This window comes from Gossypium raimondii, chromosome 1, assembly GCF_025698545.1.
Source record: "Gossypium raimondii isolate GPD5lz chromosome 1, ASM2569854v1, whole genome shotgun sequence".
Lineage (NCBI taxonomy): Eukaryota > Viridiplantae > Streptophyta > Magnoliopsida > Malvales > Malvaceae > Gossypium > Gossypium raimondii.
Window position 1 is genome coordinate 15,489,702 of NC_068565.1, and position 26,878 is coordinate 15,516,579.

Consider the following 26,878-nt stretch of genomic DNA (forward strand, 5'->3'; position numbering starts at 1 on the left):
ATCTTCAAAAGTTCTGGTTCCACCTAGTAAGTATTTATGCAACTTTGGTTTTATCCTGTTTCATTTTCAAAAGTTTTGGTTCTATCCAGTAAGTATTTTTGAAAGTTTGGTTCCGCAAGTTTATTTTCAAAAGTTCTAGTTCCACCTAGTAGGTATTTTTGAAAGACTGGTTCCGTCTAGGTTTGCTTTCAAAAGTTCTGGTTCTGCTTAGTACGTATTTATGAAACTTTGGTTTCACCTAGGTTCGTTTCAAAAATCCTAGTTTTGCCTAATAACATTTTTGAAAATTTGGTTCCACCCGGCTCATTTTCAAAAGTTCTGCAAGTTCATTTTTACACTTCAGGTTTCACCCAAGTTTAAGAGGTACTGTCATGTTTTCGTTGAGACCTTTAATAATTTTTCACCGTAATCGAATATCCTTTCTATGAATGAGATAAATTTTTATTTCATAATTGGAGAATTATTGTCAGGTTTGCGTTGGAATTCTCATTTCGTAAACAAATTCATTTTATTCAAAATAAATGATTATGCAAGTTTTTTTTTTAAATTCATTAAATCAAGTTAAAGATATCATATGATTAAATAGTGTTGTTTTTATTAATAGATGTCTTAAGGGTACCAACACTTTCCTCACGCATAATCGAACTCCCAAATTTGAATATTGATTTTGTAGACCAAAAATTTATTTTAATAATTTTTACTTTTTAAAGGTTTTATTAAAATGATAAATATTCTTGAGGCGGCCAATCAAACCTAAATTAAATTATTGGTGGCAACTCTCATTGTAGTTTTCAAAATTTTGACAAGCTATTTTATTAATTCTAAAATGGGACAAACAATAAATAGTATTCTCATCAAGACTAGGTTTATCTAGACTCGTTATTTTATATATACTAATTTTGTTATCACGTATAATTAGTTTTTATTATTTAATAAAATATATGTATTTTAGATAATTAATGTAGTAATATAATGAAAGACAATTGAAATATATATATACAAGAAATTCAAATTGTAAATGTACAATATTAAAATAAATTTTTATTTGTATGATGTTTAAAATATGTAAATGTTATAGATCCATGCTTTTTATTCTTCAATTTTCATTGTTTCGATCTCTAAAATATCAATGTAAATAACAAACACCTAGTCTAGTGCAAAACTCCATTTCAAAACACTATTCATATTCGTAAAGGACCCTAAACCTATTCATGCATGTAGTCAACAGCTAATAAGACGGGTAGATCAAGCGACTATCCTCCATTTCTGTGGCTTCAATTTGCGTTGGAGCCTCTTCAGTCCAACATGTAAATGCAAGCCTTCCTTAGCCATTAGGTGCACTGCTTGATCGCCTTCTTTCCGAATGTATTGAACTCGAAGCTTTATAAACATTGTTAGTAGTTGTCTAGAATCCCATATGTAAGTGTTGGAAGCATAATGGATAATTAATACCTCAAATACTAATTTTATTACACAAATAACACACAATACAAATATCTTCTGTTCTTTTTTCTATACTAGTTGCTGCTACCTTACAACTCCCACTCTTTCTTTCTTTCTTTTTCTCTCTTCTCTTCTCAACACTCGCTCTTTGGTTTTTTTTTTTCACTTTCAGCGCACACACACACTAATGCTTTTCATAACACTTTCTTATATATTTATAAACTTATTTAAACCGACTTAACCTATTTAATTTGCTGTCAATCTTATCCATTAATTCCAGATAATACTTAAGTTAATCCCACGTTCATGCTTAGTCAATCTTGAAACAAATATCAAGTTGCCACATTGCTTGTTTTATCAAGTTGAAAAACAATTTCTTGACAGCTTGGTATCCACCTTGCAAGCTAATTTCTTTGTCGCCTCACCTATATCTTAGTACTTACGTATTCATTAGTAAGCTACCACGTTTCTAAGTTAAATTGTAGAGCCACCTTATCTGCATGCTTTAGCCGACTTTAAAATCGGTTTGGCTTCTGAGACTCCCCCTCAAACCGAGCTTTTCATTCCAAGCTTGTCTTTGAGTTTGTGGAATACGTTTGTTTTTAATGGCTTCGTGAAAACGTCTGCAAATTGATCTTTTGTTCTGTAGTAAGCTAATTCTACATTTTTATTCTTCACTTGCTCTCGAATAAAATGATACTTTGTATCGATATGCTTACTTCGACTATGAGACACCAGATTCTTTGCAAGAGATATTGTGGACTTGTTGTCAACATAATTTGTAATTGGACCTTCTTGTATAATAGATAATTCACCCAAAATATTCTTCAACCAAATCGCTTGACACATGCATGTTGCAACAGCCATGTATTTTGCTTCACATGTTGAGAGGGCTACTGTTTGTTGCTTTTTCGATACCATGAAAATGCCGCAGAGCCAATATGGAATAAATATCCAGATTTGCTTTTGCAATCATCCAAGTCACCACCATAATCACTATCTGAATAACCAATCAATTTTGAACTTTATGAGTATGTATAAAATAAATCATAATCCATCATACCTTTGATCTATCTCGAAATTCTCTTTGTTGCAGTCAGGTGATCTTGTTTTGATTTCTCCATGTATCTGCTAACTATTCCCACTGCGTACATGATATTTGGTCGCGTGATAGTCAAGTACCTTAAACTTCCAACGATACTTTTAAATAACGTTGGATTTATTGGCTCTCTAAATAAATCAACACTTAATTTCATGCCTGGTTCAACTAGCGTCACTACTGACTTGCAATTTTTCATTCTGAATTTTCTTAAAATTTGTTCTGCATACTTCTTTTGAGTCATAAATATTCCATCTTTCATTTGTTTCACTTCGACTCTAAGAAAGTATGACATTTAACCAATATATGTCATTTCAAATTCTTTGGTCATAGCTTTCTTAAAGTCATTGAACATACTTGGATTATTTCCCGCGAAAATCATATCATCCACGTATAAGTACATGATCATGATGCCACCAGCTCTATTTTTCTTCGTATATAGGGCATGTTCATATGGGCTTTTTATGATCTCATTCTTTTGAAAGTATTCATCTATTCTTGTGTTTCATGCTCTAAGGGCTTGCTTCAATCTATATAAAGCTTTCTTCAAGTGATAAACATTGTGTTCTTGTCCTTGTTTGCTATATCCAGGTGGTTGTCCGATGTAGACTTCTTTCTCTAGGTAGCCATTAAGGAATGCTGACTTCACGTCCATCTGATAAATCTTCCATTTATTTTGTGCTGCAATTGTCGTGAGAAGCTTTATAGTATCAATTCTGGCAACCAGAGCAAATACTTCATCATAGTCTACTCCATGTCTTTACTTGTAGCCTTTTGCAACTAGTCTTGGTTTGTATTTCTCTATTTTTCGTTCTTTGTTGGTCTTCATCTTGTACACCCATTTGACTCCAATTAGACTATGTCTTTCTGGTAGACTTGTTAACTCCCACGTGTCATTTCTTCTTTTATTGCTGCAATTTCTTTATCCATTGTCTTCCTCCATTTGACATCTTCATATGTTATTGGATCACATGCTGTCATTAAATAGAATAATGAATAATCGAGTGTTGTTTGTATGAGTTATGTGACCTTATAAATATCGCGTAAACTACGTATTCTTGCAGGTGCTTCTTCTGAGTTGCTGGTATTGCTGCTGATTGGTGATGATGATGTTGTAGGAGTTGTTGCAATAGGACTTGGTGGAGGGATTTAATCATTTCCTTGTTCTTGATTGATGAAATCATCGTCTTTGTTATCATTAAAAGTTAATCCATCAATTTTCTTTTCTTTTTCACTCCATCTCCAGTAATCAGCTTCATCAAATTCAACATCTCTTGAAATAATAACTTTCTTGGTGAGAAAGTTGTATAGCCCATATGTCTTACTTCTTTTTTCATAACCAATGAAAATACATTTTACTCCTTTATCGTCGAGCTTCTTTTTTGTTTGGTGAGGAACATGAGCATATGCAATACGTCCAAAAATCTTGAAACGTCTAACTCTTGGCTTTTAATTGCTCCAAGCTTCATTTAGCGTCTTGTATTTCACACTTTTTGTTGGACACTGGTTCAACAAATAAATAAAACATTAAACAGCTTTAGCCCGAAAAGTTCTTGGTAAATGCTTACCTTTAACCATGCTTCTTGCATATCAAGAATAGTTTGGTTATTTCTGTCAGCGACTCCATTTTGTTGTAGCGTGTACACAGTTGTTAACTAGTGAATAATGCCCTGCTCTTTGTAGAAGCTTTCAAATAGCTTTGAAGTATACTCATCACCTCTATCAATTCTGAGTATCTTAATATAATGTCAATTTTGTTTTTCTACCATGGCTTTGAACTCAATAAACTTGTCAAGTGCTTCTGATTTTGTTTTAAGAAGATATATCCAACTTTTTCTACTAAAATCATCAATAAAAGTAAGATAGTGCATGTTTCCACCAAGTGATGGTATATCAAAAGGACCTGCTAGGTCGGAGTGCACAATCTCCAATGGTCTCCTGGCTCATCGAGTTTTTCCAACTTCAAAACTTTGTCTGTGTTGTTTTCCTTTAATGCAAGTTTCACACAATTGATCAGAATCCATTCACAATATTTTCTTTTGATAATAGCTTCAGACTAGAAAATCTAATATGCCCAAACCTTAAATGCTACAACCATGAATCATCTTTGATTGTGTTTTTCATACACTTCGCCTCTCCAAATTCAATGTCAATAGTGAACAGACGATTACTCGTCATATCAACTTGGGCAATTAATTCACCACTCTTATTTTTTAGAGTGAGCGTGCAATCTTTCATATGTACTTCATATCCTTTTTCTAGAAGCCACCCAAGACTGATGATGTTGCTTTTCAAAGCTGGTACATAATAAACATCTGATATGATTTTTTTTCTTTATTCTTTTGTGTAATAGTAACTTTGCCTTTTCCTTTGACCATGGTGTGCGATTCATCTCTAAACGTTACTTGTTCGTGAATATTCTCGTCCAACTCTGGATATAAGTCTTTTTGACCACACATGATTACTGGCACAATTATCAAGATACCAAATATTTTTACTTGATTTTTCACTTTCTTTATAAGCAAGGAATACACTAGATTCCATGTTTTCTTCTTCTTTAGTTGTTGTTACATGATTTCTCTCCTCCACCTTAGGAGTTGTTCTACACTCATAACTAAAATGGCCATATTTGTTACAGTTATAACATTGTATTTGAGATTTATTTCCTTGTTGACATCTACCTCTTCCTCGACCTCGGCCTTTGGCCTCGAATTCCTTGTCCACGACTTGATGTCTAATATTCTTCACTTGTTTGGCCTCTAACATATAATTGATTACCTCATCCACGTGTTCCTCATCCACCTCTATTTCTATCTCTATATCCTCTACGATTGCTTGTACCTTGTCCAAAATTATTGCTAGCTCTAATTTCATTGCATGACAGCTTGCTTTGCAAGACTTCCTCCAAATTTTTAGTATAATCATTTTGCTTCATTTTATGCTCATGGGCTTGGAGAGAACCCACAAGTTCGTCAATTGATATTTGTGATAGATATTTTGATTATTCGATGGCAACAACCACATAATCAAATTTGCGTGTCAATGATCGCAAATTTTTTCCCATTACTCTGATATCATCAAGTGTTTCTCCATTCCTTTTCATTTCATTTACCACTGCTTTAACTTGGGTGACATAATCATCAACACTTTCTGAAGGTTTCATTTTCAACAACTCAAATTCAGCTCTAAGGGTTTGTAAACGTACCTTTTTGGCCTTTTTTGCTCATTGAATAGATTTTTGCAAAATTCCTCATGCTTCCTTTGATGTCTTCGCATTTGAAAATTTTTCAAAGGCTGATTCATAACACCTTGAAAAATATTTTTTAATATTTTTTTACAAGCTTCTTTTAATATTTTTTTCTTCGTTTGTCAAAACTGCTTCAACAGTTGCATTTTCGAGCTTGACATATCCTTCTTCGACAACATCCCAACAATCTTGAAAGCTGATCAAAGCCTTCATCTGAATACTCCAATTGCCATAATTTGTCTTTGTTAATTTCGGGATCTGTAGTTAAATCATGTTTACCATTGTGACACCGACACGAACCTAGCTTGGATACCAATTGTTAGAAGTGTAATGGATAATTAATAGCTCAAATAGTAATTTTATTACACAAATAACACACACTAAAAGTATCTTCTTTTCTTTTTTCTATACTAGTTACTGCTAGTTTACAACTCTTACTCTTTCTTTCTTTCTTTTTTCTTTCTTTTCTTCTCAACACTCACTCTTTGTTTTTTTTTTCACTTTCAGCACACACACTAATGTTTTTCATAACACTTTCTTATATATTTATAAACTTATTTAAACCGACTGAACTTGTTTAATTTGTTGTCAATATTATCCATTAATTCCAGATAATGCTTAAGTTAATCCCACTCCCACGCTTAGTCAATCTTGAAACAAATATCAAGTTACCACTTTGCTTGTTTTATCAAGTTGCAGAACAACTTCTGAACAGCTTGCTATCCACCTTGCAAGCTATTTTCTTTGTCACCTCATCTATATACTTAGTACTTATATATTCATTAGTAAGTTTCCACGTTTCTAAGTGAATTTGTAGAGCCACCTTATTTGCATGCTTTAGCCGACTTTAAAATCAGTTTAACTTCTGACATAACTGACGATCTATCTATTTGTTTAGCAATGAGTTTGTTGAAGAAAAATAATGAGTCCCCTTCCAAAATTATCAAGTTGAAAGCCAACTCCTTCACAAATTTGAATGCCTGATACTTTACAAGAGCTTCCACCACGAACGCGTCAAGTACGTGACTATTCCACTCACAACAAAGCTCTCATGATAATCCCCTCACTATTTCTTATTATAATCTTTGAACCCTGACTATGTTTGGTTCAATGTAATGGCATAGCTATTACAACCCTATTCCGTGGGCTCACTCTAAACACCTATTTGGTTCAATGGAATGCCCTATTACGGGCTTATTCTATTACGGGCCTATGCAATAAAATTGTCTGATTTCTATCCTATTTCTTCACTACCAATTACTGATTCGGTGTTTAAAGAGACCATCACCACAAAAACACTCCCCACTTTGCCCTCTCCCACTTTCTCACCTGAAAAAAGTGAACGGGCAATCACCTTCATCACAACGTCAGGTAAAACATTTTCTCCCTTTGTTCCTTCCATATTTCTCTCTTCCAATTTTTTTGCCCTCTTTTTGTGCTTTCGTTTTCTTTCTTTCAATAGAGTTTTTCTTTTCCTCTCTTCTATTTCTTTTTCTTGATCTATAAAATTCCATCGATTGTTGGAAAGAGCAAAAGAGGAAAATTAAATTAAAAGTTCTAATTCTTAATTTTATTTGAAAAATTATTTAAATCTCGATTTCATTTTCTTTTCTACTAATTGTTTTGATTTATTTTTGTTTTAGATAAAACGGTTATTAGCAATAAAGGACGACAATGAAGAACTGTGAAAGACTCGCCAATTTAGCTTTAGCAGGTTTACTTTTCTTTTTCTTTTTGATTGATTATTGGTTCATTTTAGTTTATTATTTAAATTTGTTTTGTTTTGAACATTTTTTGGATAATTTATGTTCAATTTCGTTATTCAATTGTTGAATTTAGTTAAATAGGAGAATAGAGGACTTGGTTAGCTACTTAGCTATAGTGTCTTGGTGTTATTTGCAAAGAAAAGAAGTGAACTGAAGAGATAGAAGTGATTTAGGTTGAAAATTGATTTTCTTTTAACCATAGTATCTGGAATGTGTAATTTTTGGTAGAAATGAGATAGCTTTGTTGTTTGATGGTATGAATGATCAATGCTTTCTTTATGAAATAATGGATTTTTGTAAAATTTAGAGCAATTACATAAAGATAATAAAGCTGTGGCACCAGAAGTGGCAACCTCATCCGCAATTACATCTTCATTGGATTCAAGTGGGATATTATACTTGGCATCACTTATTACAAAGACCTCTGTCTTGCCCAAATGGTTATCTTATAATAACTGTAACTTCTAAATGCAGAAACAGGGAACTCTGACAGTTTGCAAGATGAGACTTTTGAGAGTTTTGCATTTGCTTTAATTAATGGTGCACTCTGAGTCTTTGAGGTACATGGTCGGAGGATCTGAGACTTCAGTTATAATTTGTCGTAAATGTTTAATATAATGTTATAGAATCAGGTTGAACCTACATGCTACTAGAAAATGTGTAATCTTCTTTATTTTGGTTTATATGTGAGCCATTTGTTATGTGTTTGCCTTTACATCTGTACTTCATGAATTTGAGTCCCTATAGTAGTCTTGAACATATAGAATTTACTTTTAATGTGTTATTTATTGTGGACATTGACTTTTCTTTGAGCCACAACTTTCTTGAGCTGTGAAGCCATAATATTTTGGTGATGGGACCTCGAATCAACAATAGTTTTAGAGCTTGACAAATTTGTATGTGGCTGTAGATTTAACACTATTAATATGCACCTAACACATGCATCCTGTTGCCATTGTTGCAATGCCAAATCAGGTTCTTAAAGATGTTATCTTGGAACCTAAACATGTTGACAAACAATTTTGTAACTTGTTATGTGTTATATTTTTGGTAATGTCCATAACATGGGAGCAGAGATCCAATATCGTGTTGAATGAAAAATGATTACCTCCTTATCAAGTTTGTCATGAAGTACTTATGGACAAAAAAGGGAGAGGGAACTTCCATTTTCTGCATATTTTTGTAAGTTTTCCTTATATTCTGTACAGAAAAATCTAATTTTTAGTCCATAGGCATTTTGGTTTATTTCTGATCACATATTACTTGTATTCTCTTTCTATATTCTACATTTTTCATAACATATAATCATATTTCCTTTCCCTTTTTGCTTGTCTTCTAGACCAAAATGGCATTCTTATTCATTTGTTTCATCTGATGGATTGATTACAGCCATGGCCTACTACTTGCCTCATGTTGTATGTATCATATATAAATTATTGCATCCAGTTGGTATTTATCTTGTTCCCTTGAAGATTGTTGTCTTTTGTGTGTGTGTGTGTGTTCTAATGAGCAATTATTCTTTTTTTGTTCGTTAACAGTTTTCACAGTGGCATATGTGCATTAGAGTGTTTAAGGTTGGAGTAATGAATGGATTGGAGTAACATAGATAAATATGGGGTTTGATCTTCAGGAAGTGAGAGCCATGAGATTGAGAATAGGGTTTTTATGTTCTAATGGACCTTTTGTTTATTTGTTTGTGCTCTATTATTTTGGGAAATTTTTCATTTATTAGAAGAAATGAAGAGAAGTCAAATCTTGTGCCTTTTGGGGTTATATCATTTGGTATAATTTGTTTAATCATTTCCTTTAAAGCAATCATTAATGCAAAACTTTCTCATTAACATCACCTTTTCCAATTTTATAATGTAGATAAACAAACATTTTTGTTTCTTTTAGTTGAAAAAGAAAAATAAAAGATGCTCTTTTTCTTTTAGATGCTTTGTGACTTTTCCTTTTTTCTTTGTAATAAAATTTTGTGTTTAATACAATTAATTAATTTTAGATTATAACACAGGTAAAAAGTTTTATGTAAAAATTATGTAAATAACAAATGAAACTTTAGTTGAAATCATAAAATTGAGATAACTCGAGAAGCAATGCATTCAAATAATAGTGTACTATTTTAAAATACACTAAATAAATTTTTAAATATTTTAATATAATTAAATATAAAATAAAAATATTTTAATATAATTAAATATAAAAATAATTATATTAAGAATGTTATTAAATTATATTTAATAATAATTATATTAAAATATGATTAAATTATTTATTTTTATTTTATTAAATTATATTTAATAATAATCTTATTAAAATTTAATAACCATATCTGAAAAAATTATGGTAAGGGTATTATGGTCGTTTTAGTTCTTTTTCTTTATGCTATTACATATCTATTCCATTCAACCAAACACAATAATACTATTATAGTTCTATTCCGTTACATTCAACCAAACAATTGAATTACTGATTATAGCTCTATTCCATTACAGCTTTATTACATTACAACTCTATTCCATTACAGCCCTATTCCATTCTAGTGAACCAAAAGTGCCCTCAATGTTTTTTATTCTGCATGGAGTCCAGTGACGAAATTGACTTTGACCAACATTGGGGAGAGGGGAGAAGACCACCTGAGCTTTGGTCATTATGGAGATCCAATATCTCTTTCCAATAACCCAAAATGAAGCCTTATTTAATTCACATGAATGGCTTAACTATTCCTCCCTTATTCAACACAGTAAAACTATTCAAGGGTTTGGTTGGCTGTAAAACCTATTCCATTGAATAGCCATTACAGCCTGATTCCTCAAAACCATTGAATAGTAATTCAATGCCATCTCTAATGAATGGCTATTCAACGCTTCCAGTAATATACAAAATTATTTTTCTTTCCTTTTCTACCCATCTTACATCCTCTTCAAACTCCCAACTCCCATGAAAAATCTCAAAGATTATCGTGTGAGTATGAAATTTTTTTGTTTTATTTAAACTTTCTCTTCTTACTTTCTCTTTACCCTCACCATTTTCCCAATATACCTGTGTAGATAGTTTGGAGTGAGCAAGAAGAGGGGTTTGAAAGAACAACAGCAGCAGCCATGGCGAAGGAGATCAACGTAACAAAGAAAGCCTTGATTACAGGTTTAATCAAACCCTCAAGAATGTCTAAGGGTACCTCTTTCTAATCCTTCCAATTTTCCATTACTTTTCTTCCTCCATTTTTTTTCAAGTTTCTAAATGTTGATTTTGGATTATTATTTTTCATTAGATTTATAGAAATACCTTCTGATCTTTCGAATTTCAGTTTTGATTCTGAATTCCCGTGGAAGAAATTTTCCTCTTTAGGGGGAATCATAGGCATCACAGGAGTTGTGTTTTATGTAGCCTTTCTACAATGTTTTGCTGGCACTGAAGTTCAACAGTTGATACTCATTTCTTCTTTTTTTTCGTAATTTAATCTTAATATGTATTTTTTCTGATTTCCCTTGTAGAGCATTCACTGTATCAGGAAAGCTGAAGCCGGAAGATGCTATTCAGGCTACGCTTTCTTCTTTACCTAATGAAGTTGTGGATACTGTTGGTGTTATAGCTTTACCATATGAAGATTCTGTTTCGGAAAGGAGAAGGAAGCTGGAGTACCTTGAGATGCAGGAAGAACTGATCAAGGTTGAAAAAGGAATATGTTTTATATTATTTTTCATATGAATAGTCTACTCTATTATAAGTTGTTTATTATTTTTTGCCTCTTATGGGGCTCAGCTGACCCTGTTTGCTATGAAGGAGTTCAATATAATCTTAGCTTAAAATAGAGGCATTTAGTCTTGAAGTTTTCTGCTTAGCTTTAAAAAAAAAGCCCAAAAGCAATATTCCTAGTTTTATGCAATTCTTTGAATTTCATTAGTTGTTTTAAATTGGTACCTTTGTAGGAGGAGGAAGAGAAAGAAGAAGAAGAACTGGCAAGGATGAAGGAATCTAAGGCTAGAAAAGAGGATGTGGCATTGAAAGAGATGAATGTCCCAACAGCTAGAGAAGCACAAGAACATGCTATAGTAAGAGCGTTAGAAAAAAGAGATCAGCTCTGTCAAATCAGTTGCGTATTGGCTGTTTTAGCTTTAGCATCTGTAAGGACTCTATTTGAATATTTTTGTCTGTGACCGTTATCTGTTGATTCTGTTCTTCTATTGTTATCTTCCTAGCATTGCCACTTGCAATGTGGATTTGACTTCAGTTTGTTCTTAATATGCATTCTGTGAGCAGAGAGCGAGAAGAGTTCCTTGGTCTTGTAAATAAGGAGGTATGTTATTAACTTTGATATTTTTTTATTTGGTTATTGTAAAGAACTGCAAGGGAATGAGGTCAAATTGAACTAGTGTAATAGATAAAACATAGTATTTGTGCAATGTCATTCTTTCATTCTTTTGGACTAGATGTTTTAAGCATTGACTTTTCAGTTGTGACTTTGCTAGGTTAGTAGAAAATTTATTTAGTCTTTATTTGGAACTTTTAACTTGGAAAAATCATTAAAGAAATGGTAAATTTTCTTTTTCAGTTTGTATCCCTTTATTTTTTGTTGATGTTGGATTTTGCCAATTTTGCAGATAGAACTTTATAATAGCATGGTAGACAAAAAGGGTACAGATGGTGAAAAAGATGCCATTAAGGCATATAGAGTTGCAAGAGAGGAAACTGACCATTCTGGTGAAGTGTCTGATAGTGATGAGGTTTCTTCAGTGCTTATTGAAAAAGTATGACTTATTTGAACGAAGTCTTTTCTGACAGTTTATCTTTTCTTATCAGATGTAATTCAAAGAAAAGTATTTACCATTGTTGTCACTCCTTAGGTTGATGTTATGCTCCAAAATCTTGAGAAGGAAATAGATGACGTAGATGCCAAAATTGGTGATCGTTGGCGAGTACCGGACAGGTGAAACTTTGTTTTTGGATTGTTTCCTTTTCTCGTGTCTTGGTTATGTCCTTTGCTGTTGTGCTAACAGTGTAATGTATTGTTATTATGATGTTATGTTCTGTTATCAAATGGGATTAATGGAATTTTGGTATTGTTATTCACATCAATCATCACAAGAGCACAGTTACTGGCATATTAATTACTACAAGAGCTATGTAGTCAGATTTATAAAAAATGCTCTATGCCTGCAGGGATCACGACGGGAAAGTCACTCCTGAGGAGGTGGCTACTACTGCTCAATACTTAAAGGATACACTAGGAAAGGAGGGTGTGCAAGATGGTAATCTGTTGATAAGGAACAAGTGTTTTAATTTAACTATATAAAAATATAAATGATATGTTTATAAAGATGATAATTTGTTGATTCAGCCATGGTTGTAGATGGATCTTCCAATTAACTCAATTGAAGATTATATAAACTTGATTTTTATTATATAAAAGATAAAAGAAATTTATTAAAGGAAGAAAAAGAGTGCAAGGAAAAACAAATGGATAATGGAACATTTAGCACATTAAATATGTGTTTAAAATAATAAAGTAGTTCTATATTATTTTTATAATATTATATATTATGATTTTATTAATTCATATTTTAATAATAATATTAAGAATGTTATCAAATTATATATTATTTTATTAAATTGTATTTAATAATAATTATATTAAAATATGATTACATTGTTTTTATTTTTATTAAATTATATTTAATAATAATCTTATTAAAATTTAAAACAATAATCATCTATTTAAAAAATTCTACTAAGGATATTTTGGTCATTTAAGTCTTTTTTCTTATGCTATTACAACATCTATTCCATTCAACTAAACACAAGAATACTATTACAACTCTATTCTATTCCATTCAACCAAACAACTGAATTGCTAATTACAATTCTATTCTATTACAACTCTATTCCATTACAGCTCTATTCTATTCTCCCCAACCAAACGTGCCCTGAAGGTAAACACTTTATGAGTAGATGTAATTTCACCTTCATGAATACAAATGTTTCCAGAGTACCATAAGACCCAAATGGCTACTAAAATTTGTAGTTTGTGATCACGCTTATATTTCCCAAATAGGTTAAAAATCCAGTAAATGACAATGTCTTCTTATTATTAATAAACCACATGATGCCAACCTAAACCAGACCTCTTTACCAAAATGGTAGTCATGTGGTAGGGATGAGAGAGGAGCAAGATCGTAAGTTTATCCAATTTGTGAATTTAATTTAGGGCTATAGATAATTGGAAAGAAATTTAGATTTTGATACAACCTAAAATGTAAACAAATATAAGTTGGATCTAGAAAAAATTAAATAGAATCAATTAAAATAAATAATTAAAATAGGAAATAAATAAATAAATCAAAGATTTGAATAATTAAACAAGAACAAAATAGAATAAAAAAGAAAAAAGAAGATTGACGAAAAATGGCGTATAAAAGTTTTAAAGGAACCTTGGAAGCAAGATGAACTACAACCCCTTTAAACAACTTTAATTTTTCCCCTAAGAAAGAAAACTTGGTAAGAAAATACTTAAAATGATCCCCACAATCTGAAAAGATTACTAACTCACTTCTAAAAGAAAACTCAAAAGAAATTTTTAAATAGAAAACTTAAAGTGAATTACAAATTAATTACTTGATTATGTACAATGAAGAGACCTTTATATAGGCTAGCTAAATACATCTAAATAAAACTCTGAAATATATTGAAACTCTAGTTAATCTAAACAACAAATAGTTTTAAGCTAAACCTTCTTGTTGATATAAAACTCGTAAGTAACTTAAAATACTTAAAAATTATCCAAAATTCGGAATAAAGAAATAATAAAATAATAAAACTTAATAAATACAATATTAGGCTCATGTATAATAAAAATTAAGTCTGAAACTCAAACCCAATATGATATAAACTTGAATAAAAAGCTCGAAACTCGTAATCTCCATAATATCCCCGTCCAGAAATTCTGCTCGCGCAATTTTCACTGAAACAGTCATAACTTAAGCTCCGAACTCAAAATCGAGTGATTCAAAGTGAATTTTCGAAGATAAGAGATAGTTCTTCAATCACTATTCAGACATCTAAGCCCATAAATGCCTGAATCCCATCCAAAAATTTGTCGCAAGTTGACTAATATTTTCAGCTTGAAAATTGACAGTTTAGTTGAATTGACTTTAATAAATTTCAGTCATTCCATGCATGTATTTTCCTTTTCCTCGAAAAGATTCATCCTCAGATATTATCTTTAATCGAATTTTGGTTTGATTTGCTTGACCTTTGATTATGTTATTGAACTTTGAGGTAGTATAAGTCCATCACATTCATGAGCTTGAAATTGAGTATTGAGACTTGCATTATTATGACTTACATGTAGTTATCACAATGCGAGCATCTCGCATTAGAGTATATCATTTTGTAACTTAAATTAGCTCTAGTAAGAATGAAGTTTCGTAGAAATTTTGATTTTAACACAATAAAAATGATTGTAGTTATTTTATATATTGTTATACAAAACATTACATAAATACAAAAATTTATTTTATTTCTTCTCCATTTTATTTTCCTCTTTTTCTCTTTCATTTTCGATAAATAAAAAAGTTAATTTTAACCAAATTAAAAGATTTGTACATGGCAATAAATTTTTTCTAATAAAGATATAGTTGTGTATATGATGCCTTTTAAAAATAAATGTGAAATTTATTATTTTTAATTTATGTAATTATACTAAATGATTTTAAAATTAAAATTTTATTAATCAATTATATATTTGATTATTATTATTATTTTGATAAAACTTCTAAAAGTTATATCTAAGTTAAGTAATATGATGCTATCATGTTAACTAATAGTTAATTACTATTACTTTTTATATTATCACATAATAATAGTAATATACTAATAAATTATATCAAAACGTCGGATTTTATAATTTAATAAACAAATGATATTTTTACAATTTCTCAAAATTATTCAAACTCATTAAATCTTAAAAAATAAAGTTCAATAAATATTAACTAAGATTTTATATTCATATTGAATTGCACTTATATTATTTAAACTATTAAAATTTATAGACGAATAATATCTTATTATAAAATATTTTAATTATTTTATTTTACGTGAAATAAATAAATAAAATTAATTGTATAATCCTTTTCAAAAAAACTAATTGTATATTTTTAAATAATAATTACTTTATTTAATTAAAATGAAATAATTAAATGTGTCATTGGTGACAAAAAAGGTTTGTTAATAAATAAGTGGAATGCAAAATGACGACGTTTGGCCAGTAGTTTGGATGCGCTTAGTATCCACGGAATTCCCAGAGAACCCCCGGCTTTGACTGCAGTCAATGAAACGAAATGCAAGGCCAATTTCGTAAAACTGCCCTAATTGAATCTCCTTGTGTAACCCTAACCCTAGCTCTTGTTGCTTTTGCTCAATATATATAGCAGGCAGAGCCCTTAGCTCTTAACCCAGTTCTTCATTTTCATTTTCTTGTTCCTTCCTTCGCCGTCTATTGCTTTTTGTTACCTCGATTTCAAGGTTAGTAGTCTCTCTCATCCCATTTTCCCTTCTGTTTTTCTATTATTTTATCGAATATAATGATATGAGGCTTTGTTTGTATGTGTAGATGGATTCCTTTTGTGTTGAAATTTGTGATTTGTTTGTTGATTTCAATCTTTATTTGAGATTCGATTTTTGTTTTCTCTTTCAATGTTGATTTCGGGACAGATCTTGTTTTTATTGGATTGAATCTAAGATAATAAGGTGATCTGAAATTATTTTGCTGTATATTTTGTTTACTTATTTTTCGGGATGATACTGTTTGCCTTGGTTACGATATTGTCTTCTCATCGGCTTTTTTATTATTATTCAGCATAACCTTAGTTGAGACCATGTCTTTCTTCGTCTCTGACTTATTAATTTGAATCAGCGTAGCTCTGACTTTAGAGATCTCCTTTCTAGCAGTTTTTAAAATATTTACATTTATGATCCATGTGAAATTTCAAATGTACGTTTTTTTGAAAATATTTTGATTTAACTGTTCCCCTCATTTTGTTTTCGTGGTTCTGTACAGTGAATCAGGATGGGTAAGGAAAAGACTCACATTAACATTGTGGTCATCGGCCACGTCGATTCTGGGAAATCAACCACCACTGGCCACCTGATTTACAAGCTTGGTGGTATTGACAAGCGTGTGATTGAAAGGTTCGAGAAAGAAGCTGCTGAGATGAACAAGAGGTCATTCAAGTATGCTTGGGTGCTTGACAAGCTCAAGGCTGAGCGTGAGCGTGGTATCACCATTGATATTGCCTTGTGGAAATTTGAGACCACCAAATACTACTGCACTGTGATTGATGCACCTGGACACCGTGACTTTATCAAGAATATGATTACTGGTACGTCACAGGCTGACTGTGCTGTTTTGATTATTGATTCCACCACTGGTGGTTTTGAGGCTGGTATCTCCAAGGATGGTCAGACTCGTGAGCACGCATTGCTTGCTTTTACCCTTGGTGTCAAGCAAATGATTTGCTGTTGCAACAAGGTAAAAATCATTATCTGTTTTCATTTCGTGTTATTGGATTACTTAAATGCTAATTTTTGTTGTGCTAATTTTTTTCTTTATAGATGGATGCCACTACCCCTAAATACTCGAAGGCTAGGTATGATGAAATTGTGAAGGAAGTCTCTTCCTACTTGAAGAAGGTGGGATACAACCCTGACAAGATTCCATTTGTTCCCATTTCTGGTTTTGAGGGTGACAACATGATTGAGAGGTCTACCAACTTGGACTGGTACAAGGGCCCTACTCTTCTTGAGGCTCTTGACCAGATCAATGAGCCCAAGAGGCCTTCAGACAAGCCTCTCCGTCTCCCACTTCAGGATGTGTACAAGATTGGTGGTATTGGAACTGTTCCAGTTGGTCGTGTTGAAACCGGTGTCTTGAAGCCTGGTATGGTTGTGACATTTGGCCCTTCTGGTCTGACAACTGAAGTTAAGTCAGTTGAGATGCACCATGAAGCTCTTACAGAGGCACTTCCTGGTGATAATGTTGGGTTCAATGTTAAAAACGTTGCTGTTAAGGATCTCAAGCGTGGTTTTGTTGCATCCAACTCCAAGGATGACCCTGCTAAGGAGGCTGCCAACTTCACTTCTCAGGTCATCATTATGAACCACCCTGGACAAATTGGAAATGGATATGCTCCAGTCCTTGACTGCCACACGTCACACATTGCTGTTAAGTTTGCTGAGCTTTTGACCAAGATTGACAGGCGATCTGGTAAGGAGCTTGAGAAGGAACCCAAGTTCTTGAAGAACGGTGATGCTGGTATGATTAAGATGATTCCTACCAAGCCCATGGTTGTGGAGACCTTCTCTGAGTACCCACCCCTGGGTCGTTTTGCTGTGAGGGACATGCGTCAGACCGTGGCTGTTGGTGTTATCAAGAGTGTCGAGAAGAAGGACCCAACCGGTGCCAAGGTCACCAAGTCTGCTGCTAAGAAGAAGTGAAGAGGCCAAAAGGTTTTAGCCGTGAAGCAGATTGAGTGTTTTATCTTTGGTTATATGTGGTTTGAAGTTTTTGCCTGTTTTATGTAGGATTTTTAAAGTTTGAGATGCTTTGGTTTGCCAAGGCGTCTTAGTCAAGTTTTGTGTCTAATCTTGCGGAACTATACTTTGTTTTTTCTATATATTTGTCTGTTTCATTTTTCTATTTTACTAGTTGCATTTAGACCTACAATTTTGCGATAAATGCTGAAAAATTTATTGAACATCACTAAAATGGGCAATTTATAAAAAAAAAAGTCGTTTTTTTTCAAAATTTATCGAAATGGGTTGATTTTTTGATTATTTATCGGAATGGGCTATTTTTCGGGAAATTGCGTTTACGTCAGCACGATGTCAGGGTATGTGTCAGGACATTGTGTCCACATCAGCGCAACCTGCTGACGTGGAAGGAAATCGCTCCCTCAAGGACGTGATTTCCTTCCACGTTAGCAGGTCGCGCTGATGTGGACGCGATGTCCTGCCATGTGGCGCGTTCTTGGGGATGCGATTTTGACGCATTTTTTACGTTTGTTTTTTTTTTGGCTTTAGGGTTTAGGGTTTAAGGTTTTTAGGGTTTTTAGGTCCCGAAATAAATTATTTTGAGTTGACGTTTCTGGTCAAATAGTATAAAATCGCCTCTACCAGGATGCTATTTGAGAAGAAATTGTGAAATTGCGCCCTCGTGGACGCGATTTTGCTACAGTAGGTCATGTAAGAAATAATTTTTTTGACGTTTTTGAGAGAATAGTATAAAATCGCCTCTACCAGGATTATATTTGAGAAGAAATTGTGAAATCGTGCCCTAGTGGACGCGATTTTGCTACAGTAGGTTATGTAAGAAATATATATATTTTTTAAGTTTCTGAGCAAATAGTATAAAATCGCCTCTACCAGGATGCTATTTGGGAAGAATTGAAATCGCTACTGTGGACGCGATTTTACTCAAGAGTAAGTTTAATGAGGCTATAAATTAGGCAAAAAATGTTTTTAGAATAAGTAATAGCAGAAACAATTTAAAGAGGCTAAGAAAGTTAGAGTTTCAAAATGAGTGAACGTATTAGTGCTGTTATTTACTACGATGGTAAGGTTTGCCACACCGAGAATGGTGTTTTTTTTGTCGGAGAATACGGTGCGACTGTCATTTAACCAGAATATAGATTTGACAGAACTTCGTAAAAGAATTAGGCGTAAAATCTTCGGAACGACGCCAATGAAAGTTTTGTCAATCACGTATCGATTTTGTTCTTTTGTTGATCCGGTAACATATGACTCGTTCGACATAAAATGTGCTCGTAGCTTGGAGGCAATGGTGCAAACTCATCTTGCTAGTGGAGTAACTTATATTGAGTTATATGTACAATTTACGTCGCCAACTTATGTACTTCCGTCCAGTGTTCGAGATGTATACACGACCCTTGGCCGACACTCTGTTAGCGGGTTACAAAATACGGAACAGCCCATGTTCGGTAGCGGTGTCGAATGCACATCCTCTGCAAGACACTCTGTCGGTGGATGGGACATGTACGTCGGTGGCTCGACGTTTGATGCTGGAAATACGTACTGGGGAACTGCATCAAGTTCTAGTGGATGGCAATCTACATTCAATTGGGGACGTTATCAAATGCCCAGAAGAAGGGATGACGTACTACCTACGACGTCAACCGGTGAGGGGACGTCGTACGCTGCAGATGATTGTGGGTTAGAAGATAACTCCGATGTGGATCCACCTCGAGAGCCTAGGCCGGATGGTGCAGAAGTGGGATTATTTTCTGAACCGGAGCCGATTCCAACAGAGGGTGAAGATGCTGAAAGGAGTTCAGATGAAGAAGAAAATCTACGATTCAGAGCATACTCATCTCCAGCCCACATGCATAATGTCGATCTGTCAACGGATGATGCGTTAGAGTTTCCAGATCTACCACACCGGTTGCGCGATCGTATTAGTTCGGGGGTAGATTTCGGTGAACTTAAAGTTGGTAATCAGTTTACCAACAAGGATAGTTTTATTGGTGCTTTGAAACAGCATAGCATCAAAAACGGCGTTAATTACCACGTTGTTAAATCAAAATTTGATAAGTTTGAGGCGAAATGTGCGGTGCAAGACGGCACATGTTCATGGAAAATCGTCGCCTCGTTAAGGAAAATGGCAGGGTTGTGGGAGATAAAAAAAGTACAAAGGTCCACATACATGTGCTGCAGGTACAGGATTGAATGTATCTGAATAATAATTTTATTTTGCAATGTTGCATTATTTAATGTACTCCCTCTGTAGGTGTTTCATAAGATCATCCTAAAATGGATTCAGCTATGTTAGCTAGCTTGATACTGCCCACGATAAAAGTAGATCCTAGGACTTCAGTGCCAGTGATAATTGTCAATATCCGTAGCCAAATGGGGTACACGCCCTCTTACCCCAATGCTTGGATAGCTAAGCAGAAGGCGTTGGAGAAGATGCATAGTGGGTGGGACGCCTCATATAATGAAATATGACAGTGGTGTTAGGTGCTAGAGAGATACGTCCCAGGTGCCATCACAGACCTTGAAATGGAACATGCGTACTATAACGGCCGATTGCTACGTGGATACCAAGTGTTCAAACGCCTATTTTGGACCTTTAAGCAATGTCGAGACGCATTTCCATATTGCAAGCCGTTGGTACAAATTGACGGTACCTTCATGTTCGGTAGGTATACTCATCGGCTATTGGTTGCAGTGGCACAGGACGACGGTGGGAGAATTCTTTTAATTGCATTTGCAATAACACCGGGGGAGTCGTCTGATGACTGAGATTTCTTTCTCTCGAGGTTAAGGAGACATGTGTGCCTCCAACCTGATATCTGTGTTATTTTAGATCGGGGCGCCGGTAGACTAGCCGCATTTGATTGAGAGGGAAGCTTGTGGCAGCGCACTCACCATAGATATTGCCTAAGACACGTTGCTTCGAACTACTACAGGCAATATCCATCTAAGAGCGAACGACGACAAGCGACCAACATGAGTATTTAGTTTATAACTGTATTATTTCGTTTGTCAATTTGAATTAGTTTTATTGGTAGAAGTGGTATAAAATATTCGCTATGATTTTATATTGGCAGGGTATGAAATAAATAAAGATCGTTTTGCCGAGATGTTGGCAATTTTACGATCCCAAAACGGAGAAGGGGCGGACTACCTTTGTAACATACATTTCGAACATTGGGCACAAGCATACGACGGAGGCCTACGATATGGCCATATGACGTCGAACCTGGCAGAATACATAAATTCTGTTCTTAAAGGAACGCGCCATCTACCGATAACATCGGTTGTGCGAGAGACATATTTCCGTTTGACGGTGCTATTTCCAAAGCGAGCAGCAACTTATGCAGGCCAGATGCAGGGTGGCCATGTATGGTGCAGTAAGGTAGTTCAAGAAATTAACAAGGCGAAGGCGAGGGCAAACATCATGCACACAGTGTGTCACGATCGAGACAATTTATGGTTTCGCGTGACGGAGTTTGACAGACCGCACCAAGGTGTTGTTGGCGGGCAATATCGTGTACACTTGCAAAACAGGACTTGTGACTGTGGGAAGTTTGATGCACTTCGTTATCCATGCGCTCATGTTATTGTAGCTTGTCAAAAGCTCCGTCTGGATCCGATGAGTTATGTGGACGAAGTGTACAAATTAGAAAACATGTACAACGTATGGAGACACGTTTTCCCACCGGTCCCAGATGAATGTAAGTGACCGCCCGTATCTCTTGCTCCTTTTAAGCTGTTACCGGATAGAGAATTGCGTCGCAAACCAAAGGGTCGACCTTGCTCCACTAGAATACGGAACAATATGGATATCCGAGAAACAACTAGTCAACAGAAGTTGTGTGGATGGTGTAGGAACCCAGGCCATACAAGTCGATCATACCCTAATCGCAATAGTTGAATGTAATTTTAGAAAAAAATTATTTTATTCAATTATTAATTGATAATTGTATTAATTGTTAGTAAAATTATCAAATTAGTTTAATTTCTTAATTGTTAGTACCAGTCAAAACATTTTATCAAATCTAACATTATGTAAAATTATGTAAAATTATTAAGTCCAAAAATTGTGTTAATGGTTAGGGTTTTTTTTATCAAATTATGTAAAATTATGTAAAATTATTAAGCCAAAAAATTTTAATTAAATTAGGTAAAATTATTAAGTCCAAAAATTGTGTTAATGGTTAGTAAAATTATCAAATTATGTAAAATTATTAAGTCCAACAATTGTGTTAATGGTTAGTAAAATTATCAAATTATGTAAAATTAGGTTAGGGTTAGGGTTTTTAATTAAGTTAGGGTTTTAATTAAATTAGGTTAGGGTTAGGGTTTTAATTAATTTATGTTAGGTTAGGGTTTTAATTAAGTTAAGGTTAGGGTAAGGGTTTTAATTAAGTTAAGGTTTTAATTAGGTTAGGTTAGGGTTAGGGTTTTAATTAAATTAGGTTAGGGTTAGGGTTTTAATTAAATTAGGTTAGGTAAGGGTTTTAATTAAGTTAGGGTTTTTAATTAAGTTAGGTTAGGTTAGGTTTTTAATTAAGTTAGGTTTTTAATTAAGTTAGGTTAGGGTTAGGGTTTTTAATTAAGTTAGGGTTTTAAATAAATTAGGGTTTTTATTACATCAAATTGAACTTCTATTTTATTATATTAAATAAACTTCTATTTTATTACATCAGATAATAAATTTAAATACGACAATCAATGTCTATGCCCGGGGGATTCGGTTCCACATGGCGGCCATCGACTGATTCTGCTACCGGATTCCTCCTTCCTCTAGCTTCCTGGCGCTTGTTCTTCCTCCGGTGGTGATTGTGGTTCTTCCGGTTCGACATCTGGTTGTCGGACTTGGGACGACGATCCACCTTCAAAGAATAGTGTATGTGGAGGTGTTTGCATCATGAACGGCGACGGTGTTTGAAAGCCATACGTTGGTGGCGAGTGGTAAAAAAGAGAGCTCCCCGACGGCCCCCCTTGCGATCCCTCCTGCGCCATTGCCTAGATATCGGCAATCGCCGACATAACAGAAATGGAGTGAACCGGGCATTTGGCTCTAACCTGCCATAGGATTCGAAAAGGATACATGTAAGGGTTATGGTACATATAAGGGCTAGAAACACACCGCATCATAGGGAAAGGCGGTTGCGTGGGTATCATCTGTTGAATTGTGCGTCGGTGATGCGCGGTGCTCTCGTTGGGGACGGTGATTGCATGGCCGCTGATGATGAGCCGGGTGACTGTCTGGGCCTCGTTGAGGAGCTGCCTTCGTAGTCTTCTCGTCTTGGATTTAGAGGCCCGCGCCTTTCCCTTCCGATACGTATTACCGTTGCCTCTCCTCTGGCGTAAGTAAATACGGCTTGTCATGGATCCTAAACCATGACATGTATTCTGGAACGCACGCTAACTTCGGAACGATGATTTGTTCCCGAGTAGGTAGATATTCATGCCGATTTTCCCATATTTCCGTGTACTCGGACCAGTATCTAGGCCAATCCGTACCTAATAGCCGAAGGTCAATTTTGTGGTGATCGTCAAACACCTCAGGGTTAGCAGGAATCAGTTGTCTACATCCAAACTGTCTAGCACTCTGTCTGTCTGGTGGGGCTTCACGGTTGCATAGTTGATCAATACCACTTTCGCGTGCCAATCGTTCAGATTTTGTAAAAACTCTTCCGGGATTACTGCCCGAATTGCCGGATCCTCGTATGGTGTCCATTGAAACTATATGAACATGATAGAAATATTAGTTATATACATAATACATAATACTAAATACTAAATACTAAATATCAATCGACTAGCGAATGTATGAAAATATCTATTTGCAATAATACTTACTTCTGCTTCCGACCGTTGCTCCAATAGAAGCCGTATATCTTCAAGTTCAGACGGTAATCCACGATAACTTGCCGGATGGTTCCACCTAATTAAATAAATTTTTAGCATACTTTTATTCTTACAAAATCTACATAATAATTCCAAAATGTAATATAAAATTTACCTCGTTACGAGTGGGAATGTATATGGGTGGTTCACTCGAGGACGTAGAAATGGAAAGCGAAACCGTGCCCATGATTGCAGTAGTGACAGACAACCTCCGATGTTTGCTCTCCTCGGTCGTGTCGCCCCGCACATCTCCCGATATTATATTGCCAAGACGGCAGACCCCCAACTAAATTCACCGGCTCCTCTAAAATCAACGAGTTTTAGCAGCCATCTTAGATGTACACGGCTCCGTGACGTGTCGGGAATTAGATAACCTCCAATTATTTGAAGAATGTATGATCGAGCATATCAGATTCTTTCAATTTAGGTTGAATTTGCATTCGGATCGGGGAATGTGGCACGTAACCAGCCCATCTCGACCTTACCTCCATCCATTTTATCCGGAATAGCGCCCAAAAGTTCGTAGCACACCGCCTCCTAATTGCTAGATTGGGCAGACCCGGTGACTGGGTGCCCGTCCACCGGCAATCCCAATTGCAGATGGACATCTTCTAGAGTGATAGTGCACTCTCCACATGGAAGATGGAATGTGTGCGTCTCGGGTCTCCACCTCTCAATCAACGCACTAATCAGTTTCGGGTCCAACTTGCATCCTCGGCCTACCGTCCCCACGTGCCAGAAACCCGCTTCCCGCAGGTAGTTCTCTACTAGCGGTGATGGAGGAGCATGCATATTCCGGATATTGCATTCCAATACCCAATCTTCAGACTTTTATAACAAATAATAAATTAATAATTATCTAAAAATACATAAATAAAAAAATCTTAAATAATATTTAAAAATTAAATTTAATACTTACCATTTTCATTTGCTCCACCGATATGTGATTCTTATCAAGACGAATTAATGATCCGGCCATTGATGAAAATATAAAAAATTTAAAATTATTTTTAAAAATATAAAAAAATTAAAATTATTTACAAAAATGAAATTGAGGGAAATTGAAATTAAATATGGATTTGAGAGAATTTTGGAAGGAAATTGAGAGGAAATTGAAATTAAATATGGGTTTGAGAGAATTTTGGAAGGAAATTGAAAGAATTTTGGAAGGAAATTGAGAGAATTTTGGAAGGAAATTAAGAGGATTAGAGAGGAAAAATTAGATAGGATTTCTTTGTGAAAAAAAATAAAAGGGTGGGGGTATTTATAGTTTTTTTTTTTACCGTTGGGTTATCGTGTTCACGCTTGTGCCCTACATCGCGTCCCACGCCAACAGTCGCGACCGACGTGGGCGCAATGTTCGACATCGCACTCGACATCGCTACCGACGTGAACGAGATTTCCCGGAAAATGGCCAATTCCGATAAATAGTCAAAAAATTGGCCCATTTCGGTAAATTTTGAAAAAAAAACGGGCTTTTTTTGATAATTTGCCCCACTAAAATCACCCTATGATAACAAGTAGTGGAATGTACAAATTTATATAAACTCAAGATTTTATTGTCCTAAGATTTATGCCATATATAAAATTATTATTAAATAAGCCAATTTTAGAAGCTTTTGATAAAAATAATAATAGGAATTATTAAAGGCTTTTTATGTTATTAAATTTGAATATAATTTTAAATTTGAAATACAATTATCCTTTTGAATGTGTTACATACTTAACAAATATTAAATAAATAATTTTTAAATATAAAATGTTGATTAATAAAAATCCAATTCAGAAACAACAATAAGAAGTTCCATATAAACATTAACATGGAATGTAATTTTTAAAAATTTTGCCTTTTCCTCCATCAAATTTTTTTATATAAATTCTTATGTTATTATTTATCTTTTTAGTAATATTCTTACTCGTTTCTTCTTTTTCAGGTATAACTGGTTGATATATTTATTTTTAAACTCGATCTAGAAAAATCTCAATTCACCCGGTCTCTCGGAGTTACAGGGATCAGAATTACCCACCACTGATAGGCTCCTCTTTCATCAAAGATACCGCACATCTCAAATAATCTTTCGGAGCACACATTAATTCATCAAAAACCCTCAAAGTATTTTCTAGCTAATACTCAATTGTCACGGGATCGTCACATTTCTTGCCTTTAAATTCTTCCACTCTGTATTTACAGAGTTTATCAATTGGAGGAAGGTTAACGGATACCATGTAAGGACCTTGAAGACGAGAGGGTATCACAGGAGGCACAATCGAGGGAGGAGGCTGGAGGTTGTGGAGCTGAAGGGGTAGTTCTCATAAATTGGGTGAATCACTAGTTCATCATTTGGAAGAAGGCATCTCTTGCCTCCCTCCCTAGCCCTTGCAGAACGAGAAAACTTTGGGCGGCTCCCTGATCAAAAGTAGGAATATTACTTTCTAATTCATTAGATACGACTCGATTGGATTTGGCCAACATGGTTTATCTAGATAAGAAAATAGTGTCAATTCGGTCAGAAGGATCACACTATCATAAGTTATTGTGGCCTGTATTTCTAAACTCAACACCCATCACGTGTCAATCCTAGAATTGACTAAATTGCAACTCTAATACCATTAAATGTAACACCCATCGTTTGACCTGATCACCAGATCTGAGCTACGGAATGCTACATTCATCGCTGAAGCAACAACATTCAAAATTACAGTAATTAGCCTTTCACACATGAAATCTAATGTCAAATACATTCAATTCATGATAAACAGCTAGATCTAAGTTTAATTGAGCTTACCAATGCTCTTATATTAACCCGAGCACGAAATATAACCAAATTGTAAAGTTTTACAAATGTATGGTTTGACGTCATGACTTCATCTAGTGTTTGTCACGACATGGCA

General features: G+C 34.4%; 2 protein-coding genes and 1 long non-coding RNA gene across 5 annotated transcripts; all 3 read left to right on the forward strand.

Annotated features, from left to right (window-relative positions):
* Nucleotides 1-7,000: 7,000 nt before the first annotated feature.
* LOC105784104 (uncharacterized) lies at nucleotides 7,001-8,352 on the forward strand. The gene is made up of 4 exons (XR_008194060.1): nucleotides 7,001-7,160; nucleotides 7,433-7,503; nucleotides 7,863-7,940; nucleotides 8,030-8,352. It is a non-coding gene; the product is annotated as an uncharacterized LOC105784104 (long non-coding RNA).
* A 1,712-nt stretch (nucleotides 8,353-10,064) lies between these two features.
* On the forward strand, nucleotides 10,065-12,943 carry LOC105784088 (uncharacterized). Of its 3 annotated transcripts, XR_001130345.2 has the most exons (8): nucleotides 10,243-10,519; nucleotides 10,606-10,729; nucleotides 11,050-11,224; nucleotides 11,485-11,679; nucleotides 11,816-11,852; nucleotides 12,157-12,303; nucleotides 12,400-12,482; nucleotides 12,716-12,943. XR_001130345.2 is itself a non-coding variant. In XM_052632253.1 (7 exons), exons 4-7 carry the CDS (start codon nucleotides 11,799-11,801, stop codon nucleotides 12,846-12,848), a joined length of 417 nt encoding a protein of 138 aa, XP_052488213.1. In that variant the 5' UTR covers nucleotides 10,065-10,519; nucleotides 10,606-10,729; nucleotides 11,050-11,224; nucleotides 11,485-11,798; the 3' UTR covers nucleotides 12,849-12,943. The 3 variants fall into 3 exon arrangements, 2 of the variants coding, with proteins under 2 accessions (XP_052488213.1, XP_052488216.1); XM_052632253.1 differs by having other exon boundaries at nucleotides 10,065-10,519; nucleotides 11,485-11,852; XM_052632256.1 differs by having other exon boundaries at nucleotides 10,065-10,519; nucleotides 10,610-10,729; nucleotides 11,485-11,852.
* A 2,979-nt stretch (nucleotides 12,944-15,922) lies between these two features.
* Nucleotides 15,923-18,248, forward strand: LOC105784081 (elongation factor 1-alpha). The gene is made up of 3 exons (XM_012609870.2): nucleotides 15,923-16,075; nucleotides 16,611-17,081; nucleotides 17,165-18,248. Exons 2-3 carry the CDS (start codon nucleotides 16,620-16,622, stop codon nucleotides 18,044-18,046), a joined length of 1,344 nt encoding a protein of 447 aa, XP_012465324.1. The 5' UTR covers nucleotides 15,923-16,075; nucleotides 16,611-16,619; the 3' UTR covers nucleotides 18,047-18,248.
* Nucleotides 18,249-26,878: the final 8,630 nt, after the last annotated feature.